The following is a 27,488-nucleotide window of genomic DNA, read 5'->3' as shown; positions in this document are numbered from 1 at the left end:
AGGGGGTACACAGTAAAATCCTCAGTGTTAATTCATCCATTTGTACCTCAGAGAATGTACAAGTGTAAGCAACGAGACCCTTTGGTTACATTTGTACACTCTCAGAGTTAAATGAACACTGAGGACTTAACTGTGTTAAGTGTTCTCCTGAGAGCAGGGCTACAGACGTCTGTGAACATCTCTCTTGGACAATGATTAAAAGAGCTGCTGGAACAAGCACAGAGGCCTGTTGAACCGGTCCCTGACATTCCACCCACCACACCTTTTCCCAGACTCTTTTCCCCAGAGGGACTTGTACAACGAGCCTCAGTACCTTGATCGCAAGCTTTAAACCTGCCCAGGCAGTACAAACGCACAGAGACATAATACAACATTAGGGATGTGCATGACTGACCAAAATCAAAGCTGATTATTCTATTGCTATTTATAACGATTATTGGATCACAATTATTATTTTTAGGTCACAATTTCACAATAACAGCATTGGCCTATCAACTGTTTTTCAGAAATAAACAAAGACAGTAGCATGTGCAACTTTTAAGTTATTGTAATTAAACCATTAAGAAAACAAAACTTCAACAGTGAATGCATTCTGGTATCCTCATGAATAATTATGTTGTATAGCCTACTAGCCTTGTACATTAGGCTAACTTGACTATGCTAGTGCAGAACAGAAAGAAATTATACATGGCATACTCTAAAATGTAGTTACTATGGGCAGGCTTTGGATGACAGTACAGCCTTTGCAAATGAATAAATAAAAAAGATTATATTTTTTTACAATACATTTTTAACCTAAAAAACGATTTGAATAAACTATTTTCTGACTCATCTCTATACGATATTCATTCCTGGAGAAGATTCAGAGTGGATGTTTCAAGCCTTTCACTTGTTTCATATTTCATGTTTCGAATGCATGCTTGAACGAGGTATACTGTACGCTCTCACTTGACGACACTAGGGTTCATGTGGTTAAGGTGAAACCCCCCGCGTCTATGGCGACCGCGGCTCGTATCACTCTAGGGTGGGCGGGAGGGGCTGTTTACTGTATGATACGTCCCTGCTCAGGTGGTGGTTAGTACAGTATTACAGGAAGAATAAACAACTCATAAGGGTACCTGGCTAAATCAGGTTAGATGACTTAAAACTGTATGAGATAAACACTGCCCGTAAGTGCCGTGACACAACGCACGTAAACAGGAAGAAGAGAGGGTTTCAATAAACCAACTAAATCTGTTTAGTATATTGCTGCAGAATTAAAGCATTTTATCTTCATATTTGATATGTCGCACAGAAGTAGTGAAAATAGCGAGTTAAAGTGAAAAGTGGTCTGTCGGTGGGTTTTATAAATATTGAACTAATGAAAAGTATTACCAAGAGCTTGTGACTAAACAATAACTACATTGGATCCATTGAAACACAATTAAAAAACATAATTTCCTGAAAGGAAAAACGGTTTTGTACATAAAAGGTTTCCATCCGACTGAAAGATATACGCTATGGCCTCTATGTGTATATTGTGTGTGTGTATATATTGTGCATGTGCATGTGCATGTGCATGTGTGCTTTTAACACGACAGGAATTGCACATCCCCATCTCTGGCTGTTTCTGTGTGTAGCTACTTTGAGTCTCTGGAGCTTTGGAGTTTCCTGATTTCTCAGGGTTTTTATTTAGTTATTTGAACTGTACTGATTCATTTCATTTACCTTCCTTGCTGCTGTTATCTCATCTCATGACTCTGTTTTAAGGGACAACCCAGAATGGTGAGGGAGTGACAACAAAAGGCAAGGATGGTTCTGTGATTATAATGTAATTTCAACATATTTGACATGTATGCTGCATGTATGCTGTTGACATGGACAGTATAAACTAGATGTTATAAATAACAAGTTTACTCCAATGTTGATTCATTTAAGCCACTGCTTTAATCCCATTAAAGGCCTTATTCCAGTGTATTAACCTACTGTATGGAGGACTACAGTAGCAATGCTGGATAGATTCTTACAAATAATCTGTTTATTTCATCATATAATGCAATTACAAGGGTGCAACAGAATTGGCGGGGGAAAAAAAGATAGTTTCAATGTATTGTTCATAGTATATAATGAATGTAGAAGCTACTTGCCCATAGATTAATAGTGCAGCTTATTATCTCTATATTAGATGCAAGTAAAAGTGAAGATTCTAAGAGAGTAAGATAATAATATTGCAGATTCCTTTTAGTCCAGCTTCCCAAGGTCCAACAACTAATGCATTTTAATGAAGGCATGTAATTTCTCTTAGGAATGCACTCAGCCAGCCATTCAGTTATGTATACTGCCTACCCTATACTGCTATCGGCCCAATGCATATGGAATGTATTTCTATTTTATATTTGAAAAAGATCTTCTTCCTAGTATAATCATAATACCTGATGATCATGTTTTAGGGGGAATCTAATCTAACGTCAACATTAGGGATCATCTATATCTTGGCATGTCTGATGCTGCATTAACACTAGCGACACATCATTTTCGATGGAAGCCAGTGACATGAAGTTACAAAGTGACATTTGTCACTTTGTAAATAAGACTTGAGCTGGACGTTTTTAAGAACTCCAATGAACTCCAGTGAAGCGTCAATCAATCATGTTTTTGCATCACCATTTCCACCCCCCGCAATTGCTGCCCCGTTCCATAAATGGAAGAAAAACAAATTCCTGCTGTTAACCACTTCCCTGTGCTATTTAACCCAATCATTTTTCATCATCTAGTATATGCTGTATATCTTTATGTGTTCTATTTAACCTGTTTAACTCTACCTCTATCCTCTCTCTTCTCACGGAATACTACAAAACAATGGAGGGTGCAAAAGAAAAATAATTTCACCCACAGCTTTACACCTGTAGACCTGTGATGAGACAAAATAAAACCGATTCTTGTCATTTACACAGTGTGGCTTGTGCGACACTTCAATGGTGACTGCAGCAGTGTAGCTGGCCACACTTGGTCGTGTCATGTACTGCAGCTTTTGTCACCTTCATAACTCTTGCTGTGCCTTTCAACTTTGCTTGTGGTGTGATTGCATCGGACGTTACAGTACAAACAGTGTGGCTTCCACCACACGGCTGTGTGTTGGTGGAGACTTTGTGACTGAAAGCGAGCGGCTGTGTGGCTGTGGTTTCCACAGGTGCGTGTGGGTGCAACATGTGCAGCACTGCACCGAATGGGAGGTGAGGTGACTACTGTATCGTGTATTACACAAGTTCATTCTTGTAGTCATGAATAGGCTAGACCTCTGGCTACAGACCCCAGGTTGAAAGTGGTAAAAGTCGGGACACATTGGCTGCATAATTGCTGATAACGATGTTGTTAAAAAAGTCAATTAGTCAACACAGTGTGTGAGCTTGTACATCTGCTATTTTTGAATAGACAAAGTATAAAATATGGATAAAGTGGTTAAAATGATTGTGATGCTATAATAACTAGGGGGTCCCCAGACTCCACTTTGAGAACCACTGCACTAACTGACATTGCAACGGCATCGGTGCAAAGAAAGCACAATAACAAGTTGCGCTGGCAGCACATCCTGTTTCAATTCCCCAGAATGCTTGCTCACCGGAAAAGAGAAGCCAGAGCTCTCCTCTCATGTTCTCAGGGATGCCCTTGAGCACCAGCTCCTTGGTCTTCTCTGTGCGGTACATACACACCCCCTGGCCAAACTCTGTAAAGTGGTTCTTCCACGCCTGCTCCTTCAGGAACTCCTTAGCCTGAGGGAGGACACAAAAAGAGATGGAGCTCTCTGTAATGGCATTTTGCAACTTTCGTTTGTTTGTTTTATTGCAGGTTTCCACAGAGGCCTGTCAAGGAATGTTTGGTGAATATTTACCAGTGGTTATATGGAACATGGCAGCATTTCTTCTGATAGTTTTTTCTTTCTTTTTTTTAATGTATGAAAAGAAAAGAAAAACGTTTAAGAAGAAAACTAATCCAAGGCACTCTTCAAACTCAAGATGCCTTTATTATTATTATTATTATTATTCGTTTATTACCATTAAGCCCTGAGTTGAGAGAGGACCTTCAACAACAGGACTATCATGAATGATTGACCAGGGATCTCAATAATTGGATCTTTTTCTGTATGAAATTTGTTTACCCATGTTTTTAGTTTAACACCATATTTCAAAAATATCCATTTTATTATGTTATCACCTGTATTATCATTACTCCTCCAACACAATGGCATGGCTGACATGAATACATTAATGGTAATAACATGCATGCTTTTATTCTCATTGTTCACCACCAGTTATATGGACCAGTCTGATTAAATACATTTTCTGTGTTCTAATTTCCTATCTCTAGCTTCATGTATTCTCTATCGAGTGTGAGTCCAGCAGTGATTTACTGTATATCCTTGGTCAGAGTGACACTTTACTGAGGTTAACGACTGATCAGTCTTTGTTTATAGGCAGTGCCTGGAAGAAATCAATATATATTTCCATGTAGCTTTTATTTACAGGAACAGAAATGGGGCCCATTGGATCTCCTATATCCACTTACACATGGATATACACTTACGCATGCATACACACATTTAATGTATTTATTTATTTATTTATAGTGACCTTTTCTTGGGTTCTTGTAAATTAATCTTCAGGGTTTCAGCACAAGACATCAGAGAACTGAAAAGTGTAATTAAAACTGAGTCACACTACATTAGATTGCGTCTCGTCATGCTTGACCACATTACACGCCTTTGACCATTTCGACGCCAACATATCCTGAACTCACCAGTTTGGGGTTGAATTCTTCCGGCGAGCGGCGGCGGTACATGGTCATGAGGGCCTGGGTGGCAGTCGGCACACTGTTGTCATTAAGGTTGAATTGGCGCTCGCTCTCTGACCCCAAACTGCGTTGGGGGCTGGAGGAGAGCAGAGAGCCTGACTGGGAGTACACCTGAAGGGAGACACAGCTCATTACTGTCATAATCAGTGGCCTTTTGGACATTCAGTATGATGCTTACTTGAGCTGTGAAGACAGCCGTTTGACTGAAATATTTACTGCACTCAGTTGCAGTTTTTTGCATGTCAGAGTTACGTTGCATATTATTACTGTATATGCTTATTTCCTTCCCCTTACTACACTTCTAAAGAGCCTCAAACCTCGTCATTTTCCACAGTAGTTACTAGCACTATTGGTGAGTACACAACTCTATGCACCGATCCAATATCATGTCATTTATCATGCTCATTTACAATACACAGGTAAACAACAACGCCAGCGAAGACAGAGTGTAACGTTAGTCAGAGATAGCAAAATGTCATTGTCAAAAATCTCTGTAGTATATATTAGGGTTTAAAATGAGCTAGGCCATATAATGATAGCAATCATACCACATCTTAGTATAGTAGTTTTAAAACATATTTTTTCAAACGCACTGTTACAGATTGGTACTCACTGTCGACCAATAAGCAAGGTATCAGAATCGGTATCATAAATACATTATTAAGTTGTTTTTTTTAATCAAGGTCCCATCAACAAACCAAATTTATTTTCAGGGACAATAGAGATTTCACTTACCTCGTCATCGGAGCTGGTGAGACTGCCGGTGAGCTCTCTCTCCAGATAGATCTTGGAGGTGGTTTGCTGCAGGAAGTCGGAGATTCTCTGCACCAGGAAGTCACGATCCTTCAGGTTGGCGAACAGGAAGGTCATGCGGTTCTTGGTGCTGATGGACAATGGGCTTGGCAGAACATTGGAGCTGTCCGCCTTCTCCACGATGGTGACCTAGAAGGCAATGGTGACATAAGACATACCAGTTACCATCTCTGCTATGGTTTTCTTCCCCAAAAGCGACAGGATGGCATGCAACATACACATTTGCGACTGGGGGTATACCATGGTATACACACCATTTCCATGCTATTCTGAATTAATCTTCACCTCATAACTGAACCACCTTACAATTTCAATTACAGACCACTTTATTTAAGAAAGACAGACAGGCAAGGCATGCAGACCAATTAACAGAGACAGACAGTTATAATTGAGTAGAAGAGAGAGGCACGAAGACAGAAAGGAAGACAACTGCTTTACCTCACGTAGTGGGATGATGAGGCTACACAGAGTTTCTTCCTTGCTGGTGAAGCAGATGTAGTTGGTAGACACAAACATCTGGCCCAGGATGTGCATCTTGTTGAAGGGGGTCCACAGGGTGCAGTCCGTGTGCCCATCCAGTTTCTCGTCTTTGGGTAGACGGAACAGGGCTCGGTACCGTTCGCTCTTAGCTCTAGCATCCAGATCCCTGAAGGCAAATAAGTAGTAGAATACAGTCAAATACATCCATCTAACTATTCATTCACAGAACCTGTGTCTGTGTCTTTGTAACTGGCATAACTCAGGCACCGTACCAGGGGGTCCCCAGCTAAATTAGTTACAATTGGTTACTAAATTAGCGTCACAATCATTTTAACCACTTTAACCATACGTTATACTTTGGCTATTCAAAAATAGCAGATATACAAGCTCATAGCGTGGCACCGAGTGCCGTGCTATGAGCTTGTAGATCTACTATTTTTTTATTGTGAATCTTGAATATATATATATTTTTAAAGCGAACATGGTGTAAGAGGTGTTGTAAAACCAGGAAGGGCATGCATTCCCAACTTGCATCGTTCCCGGTTAGGAAAAAATATAGGTAACAGTCTGGTATGAGACAAAGTGGCTATAGGCATCTTTACCACCATTTTGTTATCCAGAGAGAACATTTTATTTAATGCACCCTGAGATAACATGCAGGAAAATGATTATACAGCCTCATGGGAATGATGTTACTTTACAGTGAAGCTAAGACATGCTTGCAGAAAGATTGCTGCATATGCAAAACTGGAACCACACGGCTCATTTTATTGGCTTGGCTGACGGCTGACACCTGCTCTTTGCAGATGAAACCGCAGCGTTCCTGTTTTCCATAATGTATTCCGCTACAGCTGAACTCTAAGTGGGCAGTTCATTTTTAAGACTTAACCAGCTGACTAGTAAAACTCTTCTACCATCTACTTGTCATTTATTGCCAGTCTATAATTATATAATTCAAATCTGTCTCACTGCAGGTTCTCTTTGATCTGGAGGTCAGATCTTTTGAAAAGCCCTTTGTTATCTCACCTGCACTAATTTCTTGTGTTCATTAAGCCTGATTTATGGTGTGGCGACAAAGTGTAATAAAAAAAATGAAAGTACATTTCAGCTGGAGATAGTGCAGACACTTTACATTTGAAAATATGCCATGTTTGTTGAGCAACGCCTAGCATGACTCTACATCACTGAAGCAGGCATAAGACCCTCACCTCTTGAGTGCAGACACCTTCTTGGGGGACTTCCTCTTGAGTTTGGGCAGCGAGCGGTCCTGCTCGAAGCCCTTGTTGTCCAGTAGCTGCCGCATGGCAATGTTGGCCAGCTGCTCGGCCAGCTTGAAGGTCTCGTTGATGTTCAGGAAGACAGAGAAGACGTGCTCGCTGGAGCGCGTGCTCACCTTGATGACATCGGGCAGCACCAGGGTGGAGCTCCTCTCCAGCTGGGTGATGTCTGCCCAGCGCACTACCAGTTTGGCTGAGAGAGAGCGAGAGAGAGAGAGAGAGTGGGGTGGTGTTACAGAGAAAGACAGATGTGAAAAGGGGGAAAGAGAAATACAGAACGACAGACAGGGATAGAGAGAGCAATAGACGGACACACTGACACACACAGACGGACAGGGACGAAAACAATCTCCAGCCTTCGGCCGTCTGGCCTGGTGGAGATAATTGCATGGGTGTGTTATTCATTATTTTGTATTTTGTATGAGAGAGGCTGTCAGATACAGATAAAATACAGAGAACAACTTCATTGCCTCTCTCCTTGCTAGCCCCTTGACACAAATTGACTGGCTCATAAATATGTCCCAACACACTGATCTCACTCCAGCTGACTAATTGGTGTTTTATTGAAGTGTGCGTGTGAGAGAACAATATGGTCACAATGGAGGCAAACAGACATGATCAGGAATCAATTTTCGCAGCAATTATTTTGCACAATGGCCAGATGCCATGGTTTATAGAATGTATTGTTCAACTAGAATTTCACAGACATTTGGTGTGCCTGCAGCTCGCCAACTTTCTTGTGCTTTTCCTTCTCACAAACACACACACACAATCACACACACACACACACACCCTACCCTCTTTCCCTAGCAGGTAGGAGTAGAAGCAGACGTGGTTGATGCTCAGGTAAAGCCAGCCCTGGCGTGGCACCTTGCCCTTCCAGTAGCTACAGGAGTAGTAGTTCACCAGCTTCTCCTCTTCAGGCATTCCAAACAGCTTACGGAACTTAGCCATGGCCTCCTTGAACTTGTCTGTGTCATCGTCCTCTTTAACATCGTGGTTCTTGTTGTACTCTGCTATGATGCCCTGAATAGAGGCAGAGAGAGGGTGATAAAGGTGAATACTACAGTAGGTGAGGGAGGCACAGCTGTATTAGATGTACAGTAGGTCATTCACACTAAGAGGTTCAGCTAATTATGGGTGATTGTTTAAGGAATGCATACAAGAGGTCTTTGATCCAGCAAGTCTCTACATTTCTGAATTGTTTACACATGAATCTTTACCAATATTCCACTGAAAATTGCACATTGTAAGATTAATGTGCTGTGAACACTGAAATGTTTTCCTTGTTTATTGCAGTGTTTGCCTGTACTGTAATATGTAGTTATAATTCTCAAGTTGAAGTACAATTTTATTTGTGTTAAATACATATTGCATTCAGGACAAACTTGAGCGAGTTTGTGGCTCAGACTAATGAAGCAGAAATGTTCTTTCGGTGTTCATTTGTAAAGTTCTGAAAGATTTTTTCTTTTTAGTAATTTGCTTTGAAAATTATGTTTTTTTTCCTCTCTTAACACAAAAAAGATACATCCTATGCTAGTCTTTCCTACCGATGAATTCACCAACTCACTGATAAAGCAACTTCTGAATGGAAAACAAACTTAAAAGCGAATAATAACATCTGAGTCAACATGTATTCAACAGTCACCTGGACTTTGCCCTTGACAAAGGTTGTGATGTCATTCTCATTCTCAAAGATGGAGAGCGTCTGCAGGAGGTTGTTCTCCAGCCACTCCCAATGCTCAGTGATCTCCTTACGGGACGTCCCTGGAGAAACAGGTGGAGGGGAAGGAAGTGAACCATTTACAATCTATTTTATAATGTATGTATTTAGCTCAGCTGGTGTTCTTAACCCAGAGGGACATACAGCCCAAAAAAACATGTTATACCAGCTTGCTAGCATAGCAGTTTGTATGATCTATAGACTGGTTTCCCACTGGGAACGTTCGGTCATTTTGTGCTTGAAGCAATGATTATTGGCTTATGGGTGGACGGTATCACACGGTTTACATCCAGATTTGATTGGCCAACAAATGTCATCTTGTTCTTCAGCCATGATGAACCCCTGAGAACATCTGAGGACCCATTTTGGGGTTTCGTCACACTGGTTGAGAAACACTGATCTACAATGCAAAGTAGCTCCGTCGCTCAACCTCGACCTCTGTGTCTGCCATGTCTAGCAGTTGGCAGCAAAGAGTTCTATAAAGAGGCTAATGAAGATCAATTCAGACTCTCTGTCCATAATCTCAGGCTTTTAGTAGACGCTCTCACTCAGAGTACAAGATCAGAGTGGCATGAAGAGTGCAAAGAAAACACTTAAGTGCTACAATGTAACATAGGATAAAGGTAAACATGAAAGCTAGCATCTGTCTAAACAACATGCAGCAACAGCATTCTTAGCATTTTTTTGTGGACAAGCAAACATTATGTCCAACTCTAACATCTATCTATAACAGTGGTTCTCAACCTGTGGGTCGGGACCCCCAGGGGGGTCCCCACATGACAGATGACAGTGAAGTGATGATTTAAGGATTTTTAAGACTTTTTTAATACCTAAAAAGAAAAAGACCAATACTGCATCAAAAGTAATCAACAAACTACTATAAAAAATGGTCAAACATTGGCCAAATTGTCAAATAAAAGAAAGAGGCGACCATTGTGAAAATAGCCGATCTACACGCTCTCAATGCCTTGCGTTACGAGGCGTTGTGAGCACAATATTTATCTGTGGAGCCGAGTCAAACTAAATGTAATTCCTCAACTCCTACAATTCCAAGTGCTTATCAGGGTGGGGGTATTTTGGGGGGTCACGGCCTGAAAAGGTTGAGAACCACTGATCTATAACATACATAGCATGTGAAAAAGTAACCAACATCTGCATATAATAGTATAACTAGCATCCGTTTAATAGGCAACAAGTGATACAAGGTCTGTGAGGTGAGGTGGACTCTGAAGAGGTGGGTTTGCAGACTGAAGCAGAAAATCGGGGAGAAAGATCGGGGGGGAGAAGAGTCTAGGACGCTCAGAGTGTTGTGGTGTCGTAAGGAAGGGACGGACAGACGTTCTGTGTTAGCTGGTCTACAAAGTGTGCGGGAAGGCGTGTAAGGGTGGATCATGAACTGAAGATAATGGAGTGTCATGCCCTTGATTGCTTTGTAGGTCGTCACCAGTGTTTTGAATTGGATGCGTGCAGCAACCAGAAGCATCAATATGCACTGCAGACTCAATGCATAACATTTACAGTAAGACCACATCACTTGGGTATGCTGCTAACAGCTGCAATGGCACAGGAGGTTTCAGGTGTAGAGTGAATCTGATGATCCTTGACATACAGTACGTGAAATGTGGCGTTTGTACTTGTCAATGTGGTACAGTATAGAAGTTACTGTGATTGCATTACGAGTTTTATAACGAGAAACAATAACCAACATCATAATTGTTAGTAGTTAGCAGAGGTTAAACGTGGGGGATTGCCCAACAACAGAAACCGATTAAATTAAGGCAGTCTGCTGTGAGTCATCATCCTTCCCATCCCCTGCATCAGCCCTGAGTGACAGACTACTCCCCTCTCGCTCACTTTGTCTCTCTGGGCTGCAGTGGGTTCAGGATGTTATGGGCTGTGAAGGTTGGGTGGAGGGAGGGATGGACAGAGGGATAGCGGAAAGCAGAGAGGAAGAGAAGGGAAGAAAGGAGAGAGGGAATGTAGTGAGTGAAAGACAGCACGGGAAGGAGAAACGGAGGAAGTGAGCTACTATCATTTCAGGGCCAGGCAGCACTTTTGTAGGCTAGCTTCCATTTCAGACGTAGAAAGGTAATGAAAACCATATTTTTATCATTTGGTACAGTTGGCAAAGCAGGGAACCACTTAAATGCAATATTGCACATTGTGATTGAAATGTTGATTTGTTGGTGCTGAACGAACAAATTATGAAGAACAAATACACCCTGAAATTGCACTAAATAATAGACCCTGTTGTCCCTTGTACCACATGAGTCAATCTGTAATTATCTCCGCCAGGCTGGACGGCAGAAGGCCGGAAAGAGAGACTATGTTTTTGCTCCTGTTTGTCTGTCTGTCTGTCTGTCAAACTGTAAACAGCTAATCTCCGGCACCGCTGGACCGATCGGTGTGAAACTTTGCATGCACACTCTCAGAAGGCCAAGGAAGAACCTCCACCACAATGTTTTGGCCTGGTTCGCCAACCCAGCCTGGCAGAGACCTGCACTCCGAGGTCCACTTTTCTAGTTTTTCATAATATGGGCATCAAGATGTCAATGCAATCATGTCATCAGGAAAATTCTAGTACAGAAATAACAGCAAAATAACATCTGTATTGAAGATGGTAAAGCCAAATAAGGCAGAGCATTTGTTCATTTCACGTTGAGCCTTTCATGACTCACCTTATCATGCCATGGAAAAGTCTTAAACAAAAGACATGCTTTTCCAAATCTCGCATGCTGTGTATAATTGCCCCGACCATGTAAGCATTGTGCAAACAAGCATGCAAAATACAGCACACAAGAGAATGCTCATTACTGTACATACTGTACATACAGTACATACACCTGATCCATCTTCTTTCAATTTGCATAATTTTGATTTGCATAGATTACTGCTAAGACTACCATCTTTCTTACATGTCAGCTCTTAGGAAAGGCAAATTGAGGCAAATTGAATCAGACACGCCCCCTTCCTATATAAAACATTGTAACTTTAAGGTAGCGGGTAAGTGATTTTCTTTCGTTCAAATAAGTGTTAAATAGCTCTATATTGTGATAGTAATTATTGCTATAGAGTGTTTGTTCAATAACAGGATTTTCAGGTCGGGATACCAATTTTATCCAATCAGGATAGAGAACTCAGACAGGATAAAGATTAAACAAGTGAAATTGGAAGTGAAGACACAAATAAATGAGCAGACAAAATTGGAACACTATAAAAATGAGGCTGATAAATGGGTAGCCTACTCTCTCCTGATTGGCTGAAATTTGGCAACCCACCTGAACATGTATTTTCTGTTTATTTAAGAGCTGGAGAGATGGGGAGACTCCTACTACAGAACAAACACTCTATACAAAAACACTACAAAAAAACATTTTTGTTTTAACCAAAGAATATCACTTACAGTACCTTTAACTTTACTTCATACTCCATTTTAACCATGCTAGAAGATTAATTGAAAACACATGTCCCTGGTTCTGGTGACTGATATTGTCTTTCTAATGCATGTGTGTGAGGGTTGTTTCAATTACTTTAAAGTGAAAAGGCAGTTGACAGAAAACGGTAATAATAATGAATTCGAGGACATGACGTATCCTGTCATATTTGAACATTAATGTGTCCCTTTAAAAGCACTGGGGCATGATGTAATGTTTGGCATTCAGCTGCTCAAGTGGGGATAGACAGGATATGAGGATGTAATGTTTGAAGTGGTATTGGGGGTGGGGTGGGCTTCATGAGGCCTAAAAGAAAAACGGGGACCCTTTCCATAAATCACTGTTAGCCTCTATGTCTGAAGAGAGTTGTACAGGCTGCAGCAAGCATTTGGATCGGTGTAAACAAAGGAACTGAAACTGTATTGTTAGCTTAAGATGCTCAAGGTCTAGAGAGGTTCACAAAGCAGCCTTAAAATGTATTTGGACATCTCTGATATTTTCTCTCATCCAAAGTGAGATCAGACTTGAACCAGAGCTACATTGTGCCCAGACAATATTCCTGTGATCCAAACCTGATTTACTATCTGATTCAAGCTTGATTTATATGATGGTGTCGCACAATGCTCACAATGCGACATTAGTGACATTAGAGCCATAACTCAGAGGAGAAGAAAAAGTGGGGTTTCATACCATGAGCAATGATCCAGTAACCTAAGGAGTCTGGTGTCTGGTACAGGATCCTATATGGAGCAACTCGAGCGCTGGAGTCTAGGACCACGTCCAGGGTCCCCACCAGCAGACCTGTGGGAAGAGCCCAGAATAGAATGAGTGAACTGGTTTGACTGAGGCGGTGGTGCCACAGACAAAGACTCTACAGTATATTATACGCAGTAATAATTCACACAAACCAGACAGACTTTAATTAGTCCATTATGTAGAGCACAAGTACAAAGAGTATCCAGAGAGAAATTGATTAGTGTGAGAGTTGCCTATAAAGCTTGATGAATAGTACATTAATGTCCATGATTTATTTAAGAACGTGCCAACCCAATCATATTCCCATCAACATTCCTCCTCTGTGTGCTCTGAAATGTTCTCGAAACCTCTAAGTGTTTTCTTATAAGCCATCACACAGCACAGGCTCTCTGTCATTCATGATAATTCTCAGTACAGAGACATTTTTCTCTGTGAAATTCAAAAGTAAATCAGATTGTCATGTTGGAACAATAGCAATACATAAATTGACTAGAAAGAAAAGTCTTTCTATCCACTTGCCCCTGTGATTCAATTTAGATTTAAACATTTAAAAGTTCAGTAAAAAAAAAGAGTGGAAAACTTCAATGGCAATGACTCAAATAACACCAGCCAGATAGCTAGCAGCTGTGTACCTCCTTACTCAGTGCTGAACAGTGTGCTGCTGTTGTTCAGCATACAGTGTGTGACTGATCGATGAAGGTGAGTGAGGATGAAGTCACCTGAAATAAGCAACAGCAGCCTCTAATCTAATGGACCAGACTGAGACAGATAATGGAGTGCCATAATGCACTGGAAGGGTTTTTCACTTACGCCAATACCGGCTGCTGTTGTGAATAACGGTTGTATACTAGAAAGCAAAACAAACCGGGGCTAAAATAAAATGATAATAATAATAATAATAAAACATTATTTTAATGACATGCAAATGATTTGTGTGCCTGACATTTAGCATGGTACCCAAGCTTTTGAGTGTAGCTCACATAGTTTTTCTTGCTAGGAATTTGTGTTCAACATGCACTCAGTACAGGACATTACTGTATAGGCTACCCTCTGAACCAGAAATAAAATATGCAAATCAGTCACACAATTATAGTTGATGAACCCACAACAGAAAAATGCTAAAAGTGAAAAGCACCTCCAGAGGCCAATTACAGTGCACATACATAAGCAGAGCAGGAAACCATGACAATGCCCTGCTCAAAGTCAAAAGTAAAGCTACATTATAAATAGACTGTCGCTGACAGCTGTGAATATTCCTGTAGGTTAGACGCAAGCATGGGTTGAGTTGCCATGGGAGACGAGACCCACACAGAAATAGAAGATATAGATGACTAGAGACAAAAAGGGAGAAAGTGGAGTCAGTCAAGAGATATCTTTTTTTAATAAAAGACATAAACAAGGTCACAACCCACCCGCAACACTGATCTACAGTAATGCCCTTTGTAACTTGTTTGTGGCAGAATTAATCACTAATGCATAACTAGACTAGAAAAAGTGCTCCTCGGAGCACAGGTCTCCGCCAGGTCAGGTAGGTTATTGTGGCCTCCTGGTGGCGCTAGGTTTACATTTGTTCTTAGGCCTTGCACAGCAATCGGACACAACATTCATGGTTTGAGGCATTTTGTTTGCTAAATTAGACCTGCTGGTGGCGCTATAACAGGCCAATGTTAAAAGGGTGGCATTTGTTCCTCAACATAGTGTGAATGTGCGTGCAAAGTTTGACCACAATCGGACGGTGCGTTCATGATTTGCGGAATTTTGTTCAAAACAAGCCACTACTGCAAACTTTAGATGTCAATCTTAGCCAATGAGGATGGAATATGAAAAATCAAACACATCCGTCTTGATCACATGACTATGGAGATCATGTGTACCGATTTGCGTGAAATTTGGCTAAAATCGGAAGAAGTAATATAAAAAAATGTGTTTTACTTAATTCGGCCTCCTGGTGGCGCTATAAAAGGCAAATGTAAAAAATGCAGGGCAAAGGTTTTTCCTTGACCGCATATAAAGTTTTACACAGGTCAGTGCAGTTATAGGTAAAAACACAAATCGGCCTGTTATAGCGCCACCATGAGGCTGATTTGAAAATTTTCAAGTGGCATTTCTTCCTCGGCATAGTGGAAATATGCGTGCAAAATTTCACGGAAATTGCATGCTGTGTTCATGATTTGAGGCATTTTGTTGAAAACAAAGCACTCCCGCAAACTTTGGAAGCCATTTTTAGCCAATCAAGATGGAATATGAAAAATCTGAAAGACCTGTTTCGTTAAATGACTATAGAGATACTGTGTACCGATTTGCGAGATTTTTGGACAAAATTTGTAGGAGTAATGTAAAAAAATATGTTTTGCACAAATCGGCCTCCTGGTGGCGCTATAAAAGGCCCATGTGAAAAATTTGGGGCAGAAGTCCGGAATTGGCATCCAGGGAGTCTGTGTGCACAGTTTCGCTGCGATCAAGCCAACGGTGGCGGAGATTAGCTGGTCACAGACGGACGGACGGACGGACGGACCGACACACGGACGGACGGACGGGGTGGAAAACATACTCTCTCGCCATGCCTTTCGGCCTGGCGGAGACAACAAGAGACCACTCACAGACTAAGCATTGTTACAGGTGCTGCTACTGAAGTCAACACAGTCTGGCCTACTATGTGACATTTATGTGGTTTGACACAAGAAACAGAGGTGTTATGCACAAGAAAGGAGACCACTGAAGGGTGCGAGACCACTCTCTTTTCCTCTTGACAGACTGATACTATGAATGAGTGTGAAATTCTCATTTTGACTTTTCTGAAGATCCTAAATTGAATCTGTCCTATAAGGGTTAGGGTTACACATTAAACAGCCTTCAAACGTATTTAGATCTCACATTGATTTCAATTTGCCAAACACACTATGCTTTACAAAATCTCCTCTGTAACGCATTAGTTTTCAAACCTAACCAGCCCGTTTATGTGCACATGTCAGACCTGAGTTGACCTCCATAAAGCCTGACTAGTTTCTTCAATGTAAACACTCTACAGTCCATTTCCTACCATACAGAATCATCAATGCATGAGTTAATGATTTCCTTTCCATAGATGATGTATGAGTTGGCGTGCACTGCCTAGTGTACATGTCAAATGAAATAAGCGACAGAAACTAAGCAGCTGTAATGAGAAATGTTTCCTTTGTTGTGGAAATGTCTGAAGAGGAAGTCTTAGCAAGCATACAGTACTGTACAAACAGCAGTCTCCAGGCAAAGAGAGGAGGGAGCCACAAACTCATGTGATGCCTTGTGCTTTTCTAAAATAGGAAAACAAGACCAGAGGCACGGCTGCCTAGTGCCTATTGTTAGGGTAAAGCAAAACACTGTTGTAAAACAGCAGCATCTTTAAAAGAGTATGGTTATTTGTCCATTTAATAACAGACAGAATGAAAAACAGCAAATGAGAAAAGTGTCTTCTATTGTTTGTTTATTGTTGTTTTCTATGTTATCCAATCCTATTTTATATAGTGGTATAGTAAATGTTCTCTCACAGCCTATATTCTGCTTGTGAGACAGCATTTGGTGATGTAGGATGTTTCCATGGAGCACACAAAAGGTCCATATTCTGTCCCCAGATACAAAAGAAAAATCAATATGGTTTCAGATAACAGCAACCTGATCTCTTCTTGAATCATCATCACGTGTCCATTTTGTTCACGTTTCGCTGCATCTGCAGCTGCAGTGTGTTTACCACTTTAACATCACGCTGCCATTTTCTAAGTCATTTGATAAAAGACACCAGTTGTGTAGTAGATAGGTAGATAGAACAGGTAAAGAGAGAAAGAGGGTCAAGATGAGAAATTAGCTACCTGAGATGAGCATTGATTGATTATATGGAAAATGAAGTTCAGTTCCAGCCAGGCAAGCGAGAAGATTGCTCTCTGCATTGTGAAATGTCAGATAAGAAAATGACTATCATGATGGTGAAATTTTGAACTCTGAGCACTTGACCATTTCAAGAGGTGTCACGCAGAATTGGCACTTATGCTTGTGTCTAGGTCTATGCTTGATGATTGCAATTATTTATTTGACTTCATCTCTCGAGCATTCCAAACCCAAATCACATGCACGTGCACTGTCTAACATTGTCCTGTGTACAGACAACACCATTATATAACCAATAACATGTCAACTTTCAGACGAAAATTAGGCTATGTCTCCTTTGCAAGAGACAAATCCTTGTCAAGGTGGAATCTACCATATTAATTGTTAAATGTTCAGATAAATTTGGCTTAGATGTTATTAGGCAGCTTAAATTGGAAGTGGTTGCCACAGTCTCACAGGAAATGAATAATGACCATGAATGTGCCGCTGCATTCAGTTGGCGTTTCTTATGATCAAAACACACTTAACACAGAATGCATTTATAACACATTTGCATGGCAAATGGATGGCACATTAGGCGGTAAATTCAATTGTATCTTGAAAGACGCACGTTGGTGTTAAAGGGATAGTTCACCCCCAAAATTATTTTTTTCCTATCGATTAGGCACCCCATGCGGACCAGCAGCGGTTCCGGTAGGAGACACAAAGAGTGTCCTTTGTGTCTCCTACCGGAACCGCTGCCAATCAAATTATTGGCTTAGGAATGCGACAAAAACTAAAACATATCCATGAAGTTTTCCAGTCAAGTCTCCGTGGGGTGACTAATCAATAGAAAAAAAGTAATTTTGGGGGTGAACTATCCCTTTAAGAAGCTAGTGCCTATCTGAGCAGACAGACATACACGTCATGAGCCCTCAGCTAACTTGGACACCCACAAAACTTGAATGCTTAAAGGTCCCAGCGTTATTTCAAGCTTGGCCTTGACCTAATATAAGCTCTTCCCTCTGTGTTGCTGCTACTTGCATTCCCTAGTCCCCTGGAAGGAGTGTTTCTGGGCAGTGCCAGTGAGCCGGGCCCGCTCAGTGCCAACTGGCACACAGAGAGAGTCCGCTCCTCCGTTTACATAACAATGACATCACCCCCTCGCACCACTCAGTGCACTTTGTGTTGCTACAGTCACATCTTCGACGGAGGCAGGCGACATGCGAGGGATGGTTATGGAGCTATTGCGATTGCCAGTGTGAGAAGGGGTAATTTTAGCCAGTGGCAAAGCGGGACATTATTATTCAACTATATGGTTCAGTTGACAACATTGTGTTTAGTCGAATTCAAGATTTCAGCTCATCCTCGGTTGATTTAAAGGTAAAACAGATTGGTCCATCGACCGTACCACTAAATGACTGAAAATATAACAATGCCAGGCAGATCTTCACAGACATGTGAAAATTAAACAAGCACTAATTATACTGACTTTTATCACATGTTCTAGATTATTTTTAAAACCTCCATAGACATCAAATCTTGAGGAAATCTAATATTGCAATTGTCTAAGGGCGTCTACTCTGAGTCTGCACCATGAATTAAACATTGACAGACTGAATCCGGGTCAAGGTGTACAAGACAAATCTCACTGTGGATTAAGGGAGAAAAGTGATGGTGTGCCCTACCAAATGAATCTCACCCATTGATTCCCATAACCTTTTCTTCTCTTTTTTTAACTTTTGGATGCATTATGCCCAAGGCGAAGGCGGGGAGTGCAAGAAAGGAAGGGGATAATTCAGCATGAGCAAGAACAAACAGAGTAGCAGAAGTACTAGCAGAAGTGCAGAATTGTGTTCAAAATGTATGAACTGGGCATGCATACATACATAGGCTTACAGGGCAGCCTCAAAGACACTTATGTTAAACTTAGTAGTTACAGTTCATATGCACTCTCTGACTCACAGGCATAGTTCAAGTTCAGTCAAATTGAGAGGGCAGATGTAGTCTATTGCACCTGGCAGCATTTGCTTTATATACTGTATCTGCATTATCCAATCTGTTCTGTATTCCATAGTTACTATACGAGCTGGTTCACATCATCGCCTACGATCCCTACCTAGCACTCATCTTTAATTGTGTATCAGAACTTGTGAAAAGTCAAGGACTGGACTGTAGCTCTGTAACACATGAACTAGAAAGGTGCGCTCCTCAAGTGCAGGTCTCCACCAGGCTCGGTTCCCTACACCAGGGCCCACACATTTTGATAGTCAGTCTACTAAATTATAATAATAATGGTATATGAAAAATCGATTTATTTTTTAAAATATATTTTTGGGGTCTTTTCTGCCTTTATTTAGAGAAGTGTGACAGGAAACAGGGAGAGAGATACAGGGAGTGACACGCAGCAAATGCCGCCGGGCTCTGGAATCGGACCCGCGACTCGCTGCCGGCTATATTAGAGCCTGTATGTGGTATGCGCCGTAACCACTAGGCCATCAGCACCCCAGATTGTAAATACTCTTGATCACATGACTGCAAAGGTAATGTGTACCAATGTGTGTGAGTTTTGGACAACATTTGTAGTAGTACTAACAAAAAGTGAGGTTTTGAAGAAAATGCGAAAATGGCGGAAAATCAAGTCCGGCACAAATGGCTGGGGCCTGGCATCATTATACAAGGAATCCAGGGAGAATGTGTTTGATGGTACAATGCACGGTTCTAAAGTTATAGGCCAAAACGTGAAGTGGCCTGTAACTGTTATAGCTCAACCGTAAGGCCGATTTGAAAATAATTGGGGCAGAGGTTCTTCCATAGCCTTCTGGGAGTGTGCATTCAAAGATTCATGCCGATTGGGTGCCTGAGAATAGCTGCTCACAGACAGACACACACACACACACACACACACACACACACACACACACACACACACACACACACACACACACACACACACACACACACACACACACACACACACACACACACACACACACACACACCTAGCCTGGAAACCTAGCCTCCGGCCTTTGGCCATCTGGCCTGGCAGAGACTATATGCAGGAGTCTAATGTGGCAATGTAATCTGTTTAAGAAATCTTTGTTGGTGAAGCACTACTTTGAATATAATGTGCGAGAATTGATTTTTGTTTTTGCTCAGCAAACTGTCACATAATCTATTGTCTGTAGTGGGTAGGCTATTGACAATCCAATAACAGGAATCAGACTCTTGAAGGGGACACTAGTGTTCACTAGTTGGTGATCGGACACGTGATTCTCCAGACGTCAATCTTCTTGACATAATAGTCAAGAGGATTGACTCTTATGTCAATAAGAGTCAATAAGAGTCAATGGATAGATTGACACATTATCTTATGTCCAGAAGTTTTCTATGAATAATTATGGTATAAATACCCTCTGGAAAAACCTAGAACAAACCACTGAACTACAGTATCAATCTCCTGCAGTGCATGGTTGCATATGTACGCATGCGTACACATATCCTCAGTGATGACTGACAGTATATAGCCTGCAAATGGAACCAAATGGACCCTTGATAGCCTACCTATTAAACTAAACTGAGAGAGTGCAAACGGAACCAAATGGACCCTTATAATAGCAGCATAGAGAAGGACGGGTAGGCCTATAGGACAGTGGTTCTCAACCAGTGGTCCTTGAGGGGGTTCCAGGTGGTCTCCAAAAAATTAAGGATTAGTAACCAAATGAACCCTTATAGATCTTTAACTCTTGTGAGTGTAAAATGAAACCAAATGGACCCTTATGGCCCATAAGGGTCCATTTGGTTTCATTTTACACTCTCAAGAGTTAAATTATTGTCAAACATCTGCATTAGTTATCAATGTATCAATGTTGGCCTGTCAGCTCTCCTATTGTACCAACATCAATACAGCATGGATGGAATTGTGGACAAAATCGTATCCAACAATAACAAAATATTCAAAGTCTTGGGTCTGAGAGGCTAAATGTCATCAAATGGTGGTCCGTGGCTCAAATGCTATGAAAAGGGTTGAAGCCCACTGCAATAGGAGAAGAGGGATGAGAACTCACTCGCCAGCCCAGGCTCCACCACCATCTCCATGGCCCTTAGATCTATCCATCTTATAAAGATATAGATCTATCTATCTTATAGAGATATAGATATATCTATCTTATAGAGATATAGATCTATCTACCTTATAGGTATTATATAGATAGGTGTAGATATCTTATAGATATAGAGAACTCACCCGCCAGCCCTCCACCACCATCTCCATGGCCCTTACGCTTCTGCAGGATGAAGTACGGGTTGGCTCGCTCTGTGACCCACAGCGCTCCGGCCAGCAGCACGTCCAAGGGATTCACCCACATTATGATTCTCCTTAATTAAGATGAAGGGCACATTGATCTATGACTTGTGACTGCAGAACGAATCGACCTATTGGAATTTCGGGTTTTGCTGTCGACTCATAATGGCACCGCATATGGTCCGCTGTAGCACAAGTCCATTGTACAGGCCCCGATATCTCGTTTCTATGTGCAAATAACTGTCCAAGCGGAGAAGAAAAAGAAAAAGAAAAGAAGACGCACTACTGAACGTCGATATAATATAAATAAATCGTTCCAAGATAATCAAGCTACCATAATAAAGCACAGATCGGCGTGCGAAATATCGGTCGGATCATATGGCAGATTTCAGCACAGCGCAGCGAAGGCTTTTAAATAAACACCATTCCGTGTTATTAGTAAAGTGTGTAGGTAGTAGAGATAGAGATAACCCCCATGGTCTCCTCCTATCATTCGAGAAGCGCAACCTATCAGTCTTTGTTGTCCACCACCATCATCATCAGTATCTTCTGTGTATGGCAGGTGCGATGATTGAACAACAGGCACAGTGCTGTGCGCTGCCACAACGCGCCCAGCAACCCTGATACCAACCAAAAATACAATCTAGCCTACTGTGCTCTCCACACACACACGCCCGTCCGTTTTCTTTTCAAAAATATGACTATACATCCCACACTGACTGGCCACACAGCCAAACAAGTCATCCCCTAGACTTCCACGATAATAACAGCGTCGCTGCCACACGCATAGTCGCACTCTAGGCGTCATTGCGAATACCAAATCGCTCGCCCCAAAATACAGTCACCCCGGGGCAAATCCGGCGACCACGGAACGGTCGGCGCTGGTATTCCTAAACGTAACCTCAGTAAAACGGTGCCAAAAACTAAACTTATTTCTAAACGTAACCTCAGTAAAACTATGCGTAGCCCTAAACCTTAACTTATCCTCAGTAAAATAAATACACGAAAACAAGAACCGCTGGGGCAAGCGGACCGCGGGAAATAAATGGGGGTGAGCATGTTTTGGGGCGAGCGTTCTGGTTACCGTCACAGCCTGGCCACCTTACGTCACCGTGTGGGAGGAGGTGGGGCTGTACAGTATGACACAGAGGTGTCAAAGAAAGAAAGCATGAATGAACAGTAGACACAATAACTCCGCAATGAGCAAAATTCAACAGCAAAACAAGGGAATGCACGGAGGGGATTAACAGGGAACAGGGTTATTTTACGTAGATAGATAGAGAGATTAGTTAGTTAGTTAGATAGATAGATAGATAGATAGATAGATAGATAGATAGATAGATAGATAGATAGATAGATAGATAGATAGATAGATAGATAGATAGATAGTAAGATAGATAGATAGATAGATAGATAGATAGATAGATAGATACATCTATATCTTATAGATAGATATCTTCTATCTATCTATCTATCTATCTATCTATCTATCTAATAAATAAATCTATAATAGATATAGATAGCCTATATCTATCTTATAGATATCTATGTATATCTATCTATATAAGATATCTATCTATCTATAAGATAGATAGATCTATCTATCTATCTGCAGACGTTTTGCATGAAGTATTTTCGTGTTCCTTCCTACAGGATGGAGAGTGGGAGAGCAGCATTGCCTTTAAGCCTACACACTACACAGTATTTATTTCTACGTAGGTTGACGTTCTCGGTTTCTAACAAATGTGGTTGGTTTATTATACCGTGTGAAGACTTTCCCTTTCGGGGACTTTGGTGTGTTTACAGTTTGAGCATCTGGCTATAGAGTTTCAGCCCCATGAGTGACAGAAATGAATGGTGGGCTATGAGACACACACTCTGTCACTTTGTAAAAACATCCCCTCTCGTGGACCCATAGATATCCTCTTATCTTTAATCTATCTATCTATCCACACACACACACACACACACACACACACACACACACACACACACACACTGGATACTCATGAATGTTGCATTGTAGTTTAGATTCTTATATGCATGCATATATTTCTTCAGCACATCTCTTAGTCACACCAACACTGTTCTTGTAAAGCGGTTTTGTTTATATTGGTGAAGACTGAAGATTATGTTTAGAAACTGTCAGTGCACATATCACTGGCAATGTGGCAAAGGTGTGCATCTTCTGACTGCTAACTGCTCTGTCATCTTTTATAAAAGCTGCAAATGCCAACTGGTCTGCAATGTCAGAGGATCCGGACAAATGTTTTTACTCTTATGTAGACTACCTGTACACAAGACGTAACAATAAAGATCACCTTGAACCTACAGCCTGTCTACTCTGGTTGCACCGTTAATGACAGTCCTGTATTTTATCCCTTCCCCCATTGCCCCCCAAAATTGTCATCACATGCCCCAAACAGACAGATGGAGATTTGCACTCTACTGAGCACACCTTTCTAGTTTTCCCTTGCAGTAGTGCTGTAGATATCACACTTCCTGTGGTGCTGTTGCCTTTTCATACATCACTGGTTCCATGAGTCCTTCCATCAGCATCCAGCTTTTCCCCACAGGACTACAAAGCACTGATTTTTGTTTGTTTTTGTGAAGGCTGTAGCATCTGGCATCGCTCAAAGTACATGCTGCCTTAAATAATTCTCAGTTGGGTTTAGCTTTGTCCAGAGTGGTACTGCATGGTACATCACAGCCCATCTGTGCATTTCCTTTTTGCTGATTATATTGATTAGCACAAACCTCTCTTTGCCTGTGTGAGAATGCCCGACTTGCCGTTGGAAGCAGTACAGAGGCCAGGAGAAGGGTTTAACCCGTAGGTGTATTTATTCATCACCAACGACATATATGGATAAATGGTACAGCACCCTTGGCATGGTGGTGTTTGTCTCTCTCCCACAGCTCTCTACTGGCAGCATTTTATAGCCAGCTGAGCAAACGAGCTTGGACTGCACCATGTCAAGGGGTAGCATATATAGATATAAATAACCATACAATAAATACATAACCCACATCAATTATCTTAAAACTTCAATGAACAACAAATAAATATAAATTCTTCACACTACTACAACATTACACAACCACACTATCCTTAGCAACTACAAATGTATATCACAACCCCCCTCTGCCATTCTGACTTGGATCAGCCCAATTACACTGGCCACAGAACCACTTGGTACATGTTAAGCTTTTCAATCAGGACTTAGCATTACCCTCTCTCTTACACTCATACATTTCACATTGCACTTGCTCCTCATGATAATCATCCAATAATAAAATCATGTGCAAAATACAACTGTGCAAAATACTATAAAGTGCCAAACATTAGTAACAGCCTGTATGACCTTTGTGCATTAGGACAGAAGCTGAGCCAAACATGCTGCAGCAAAAGGACGTCAGTCTGTCTTGCCGAGGTGGAAAGCATGAGGGATGTGTCTGCCTCTTCTTGAACAATCAACACACAAACAGACAGACAGACAAGCTAGATGATCGATTGATCGATCAATCTGTCTAAATCTTCACAGAAGATTAAAAGTGGTTTTCAAATGACTAATTTGCATTATTTTGCTTTATTTATATTGTACTATCTGCATTCTGCTCTTTGTATTTTTAGTAATTCAAATACAAACTAAAAATGTATTGGACTATGCAGCAGAAAAGTTTCAGTACATTAAATGGCTCTGAAAGGACACTCTCCTGGTCCGTCACTGAAGATGCCTCATGCCCTGAACTATCTGTTCCACAAGTTACTTTTTGTATCACATCCTCATTTACACAAGCAGTCCTTCCTCTAAAATAAGGGAAGCAGAACAGGGTATTCTGGAATGTACAGTATCTTGTTATTTTCACAATTAAGGGGAAAACAACAAATTACCTTTTTTTTTCTCCTTTATTTTTCTTTTTACAGTAGGCTAGTCTATTTTCCATGGACAAGGCTTTCTACTACCAACTCGGCCATAACACCCGTGACCAAAATGTGCATTTTAAAACAAAATGTGAGACGCCAGAGGGTTAATTACAAGCAGAGACAGATAGCATAATGCATGGGTTAATATCCATAAGAGGTAAATAATAAGGACATATTTTGTTCAGAATTCATTATCCCCTGGAAAACTGAAAGCTGAGTTACATGAAGCAATATGAAAAATAGTAGGCCTACAACTACAAGAATCTCATGTTGAGGTGCATTTGCTCAGCCCCAGCCATATCAAACGCCAATAAAGTCACACTCAATAATTCAGTCAGTTGTCCTAGTTTTATTGCAAGATTCAAGCTTAGCGACACCTAGTAGGCTACATCTATTCAACAACAAGGTTGGTGTTAGAACATTGCCATTAGACCACATATAGGATAAAGGCTGAAGTGGGTAAGGTTTTGTAATAATTATCAAAATGTAAGTATCAAAGTAACTAGTAACTAAAGTTTTCAAATAAACGTAGTGGAGTAAAAGTACAATATTTGCCTCTGAAATGTAGTGGAGTAGAAGTAAAAGTATTGGCAATTGGAAATACTCAAGTAAAGTACAAATACCTCAACATTGTACTTAAGTACAGTACATAAGTAAATGTACTTAGTTACTTTACACCACTGCAAACAGGCAGACATGCATATAGGAAAGCAGACAAACTCATAACACACACACACATGCACACATTTGTATTAAACATGGGCTTTTCTTGGCATATGGATTGGTTATATGGTTGGAATAACAATGTGGATTCAGAACAACTGCATATTATAGGACACATCCCTGAGCTGTAGTGCTGCTGGTCAAACAGAACATCCGTTTAAATAAAGAGGGGACAGTGATGATAATATATACCCAGCAGAGGGCGGTATATACACAGTGCTCATTGAGTCCTTGTTTAGTATGTATTTTGACAAAACATGAGAATCACACATAGAAAGACATAAGCTATAAAAAGAGAGAAAGGATTAATCCAGCTCTTAAGCATTGACTATACAGGACATTATGAGGAATTGGTAGTCACACAAGCTTGGCCCACCAGGGCGTCCCCATGAAGTCAGATGAGTTGTAAAGTACAGGGTAACATAAGGGTGTGTTTTATTTGCACACACACACCATATATCTCATAGCCTGTTACAGCCAAATGGAGCCTGGAAAGATGGGAGGCTGGTCATTAAGATAGAGGGAGCCCAAATCCCACAGTGTGGAGAGTACTGTGATAATGTAGCCCACATGAGGGTAATGCAGTGGTATATTATATACCATATATCTATCTATCTAGTACCTATCTACCTTGTTGCCCAGGGAAATGACACAATGATACAAAATATCAAAGAAACTGCTGTTAGCCTACCCCTCCCCACTGGCATAAACAGCTAACCGGATATTGAGAGAGGTTTTCACACATTTACTAGCAACAAAAGACTATAAGTTTACCCTAATGCTGCATGAAATTACACTTTTTACTTTTGCTCCTGACATATCAGTAGGCAGTGGCACTAGGCAGAGATCTCTGGAGACAGAGGTAGGAGAAACCCTCCTCAGCATAAGTCATTACACTCAAATCACAAGGTAAGTCATTTCTTGTGTGCATGAGTAAAACCAGCAGCCCTGTCGAAGTTGGAAAAACTTTAATTAAATGCATTACACATCACAATCATTGACACTCTGACACATGCAACATTGTGAGAAAGGTATATCAACCTTGCCCCACACATTTACAACTTTGTGTAATACAAAATGTCAACTCCCTTATATAGTACACAAAATAATGGTACAAACAATTTTAACAAAAACTGTTTTTACTGGTTTGATAGAGATCGTAATATTTACATACAGCAAAAATAAAATCATGTGCTATGTTCCAATACTGTAGCCCTCTTCTCTGGAAAGCTGTAATTAATAGACTTTGTGTCAAGTCATTCAGCATCCCTCTTTCCCCAGGAATGATAAAGTGCATTCTAGGAAGGCTTGGTATAAACAGGTTGGGGAAAGATGACAACGCATACCCATAGCTTTAGACCTAAAAAGGTAACATTGTAAGCACTAAGGG

The 27,488-nt window shown here is 41.0% G+C and overlaps 1 protein-coding gene across 2 annotated transcripts in view; it reads right to left on the bottom strand.

Annotated features, from left to right (window-relative positions):
- The window catches only part of tbc1d9 (TBC1 domain family, member 9 (with GRAM domain)), a 34,389-nt gene extending 12,200 nt beyond the window's left edge, over nucleotides 1-22,189 (bottom strand). For both annotated transcript variants that reach the window (XM_084043312.1, XM_084043313.1), the window contains exons 1-9: nucleotides 21,394-22,189; nucleotides 13,245-13,355; nucleotides 9,046-9,164; nucleotides 8,195-8,423; nucleotides 7,329-7,590; nucleotides 6,079-6,286; nucleotides 5,563-5,769; nucleotides 4,774-4,938; nucleotides 3,599-3,749 (exon numbers count right to left, since the gene is read on the bottom strand). In XM_084043312.1, the coding sequence (XP_083899438.1) occupies nucleotides 3,599-3,749; nucleotides 4,774-4,938; nucleotides 5,563-5,769; nucleotides 6,079-6,286; nucleotides 7,329-7,590; nucleotides 8,195-8,423; nucleotides 9,046-9,164; nucleotides 13,245-13,355; nucleotides 21,394-21,514 (1,573 nt within the window). In that variant the 5' untranslated portion in view covers nucleotides 21,515-22,189. The remainder of the gene's footprint in view (nucleotides 1-3,598; nucleotides 3,750-4,773; nucleotides 4,939-5,562; nucleotides 5,770-6,078; nucleotides 6,287-7,328; nucleotides 7,591-8,194; nucleotides 8,424-9,045; nucleotides 9,165-13,244; nucleotides 13,356-21,393) is intronic.
- Between the last annotated feature and the right edge of the window lie 5,299 nt (nucleotides 22,190-27,488).

The sequence above is a fragment of the Gymnoscopelus microlampas genome (assembly GCF_963454915.1).
Source record: "Gymnoscopelus microlampas genome assembly, chromosome: 2".
Classification (NCBI taxonomy): domain Eukaryota; kingdom Metazoa; phylum Chordata; class Actinopteri; order Myctophiformes; family Myctophidae; genus Gymnoscopelus; species Gymnoscopelus microlampas.
This window is presented reverse-complemented; position numbering and strand designations above follow the sequence as displayed.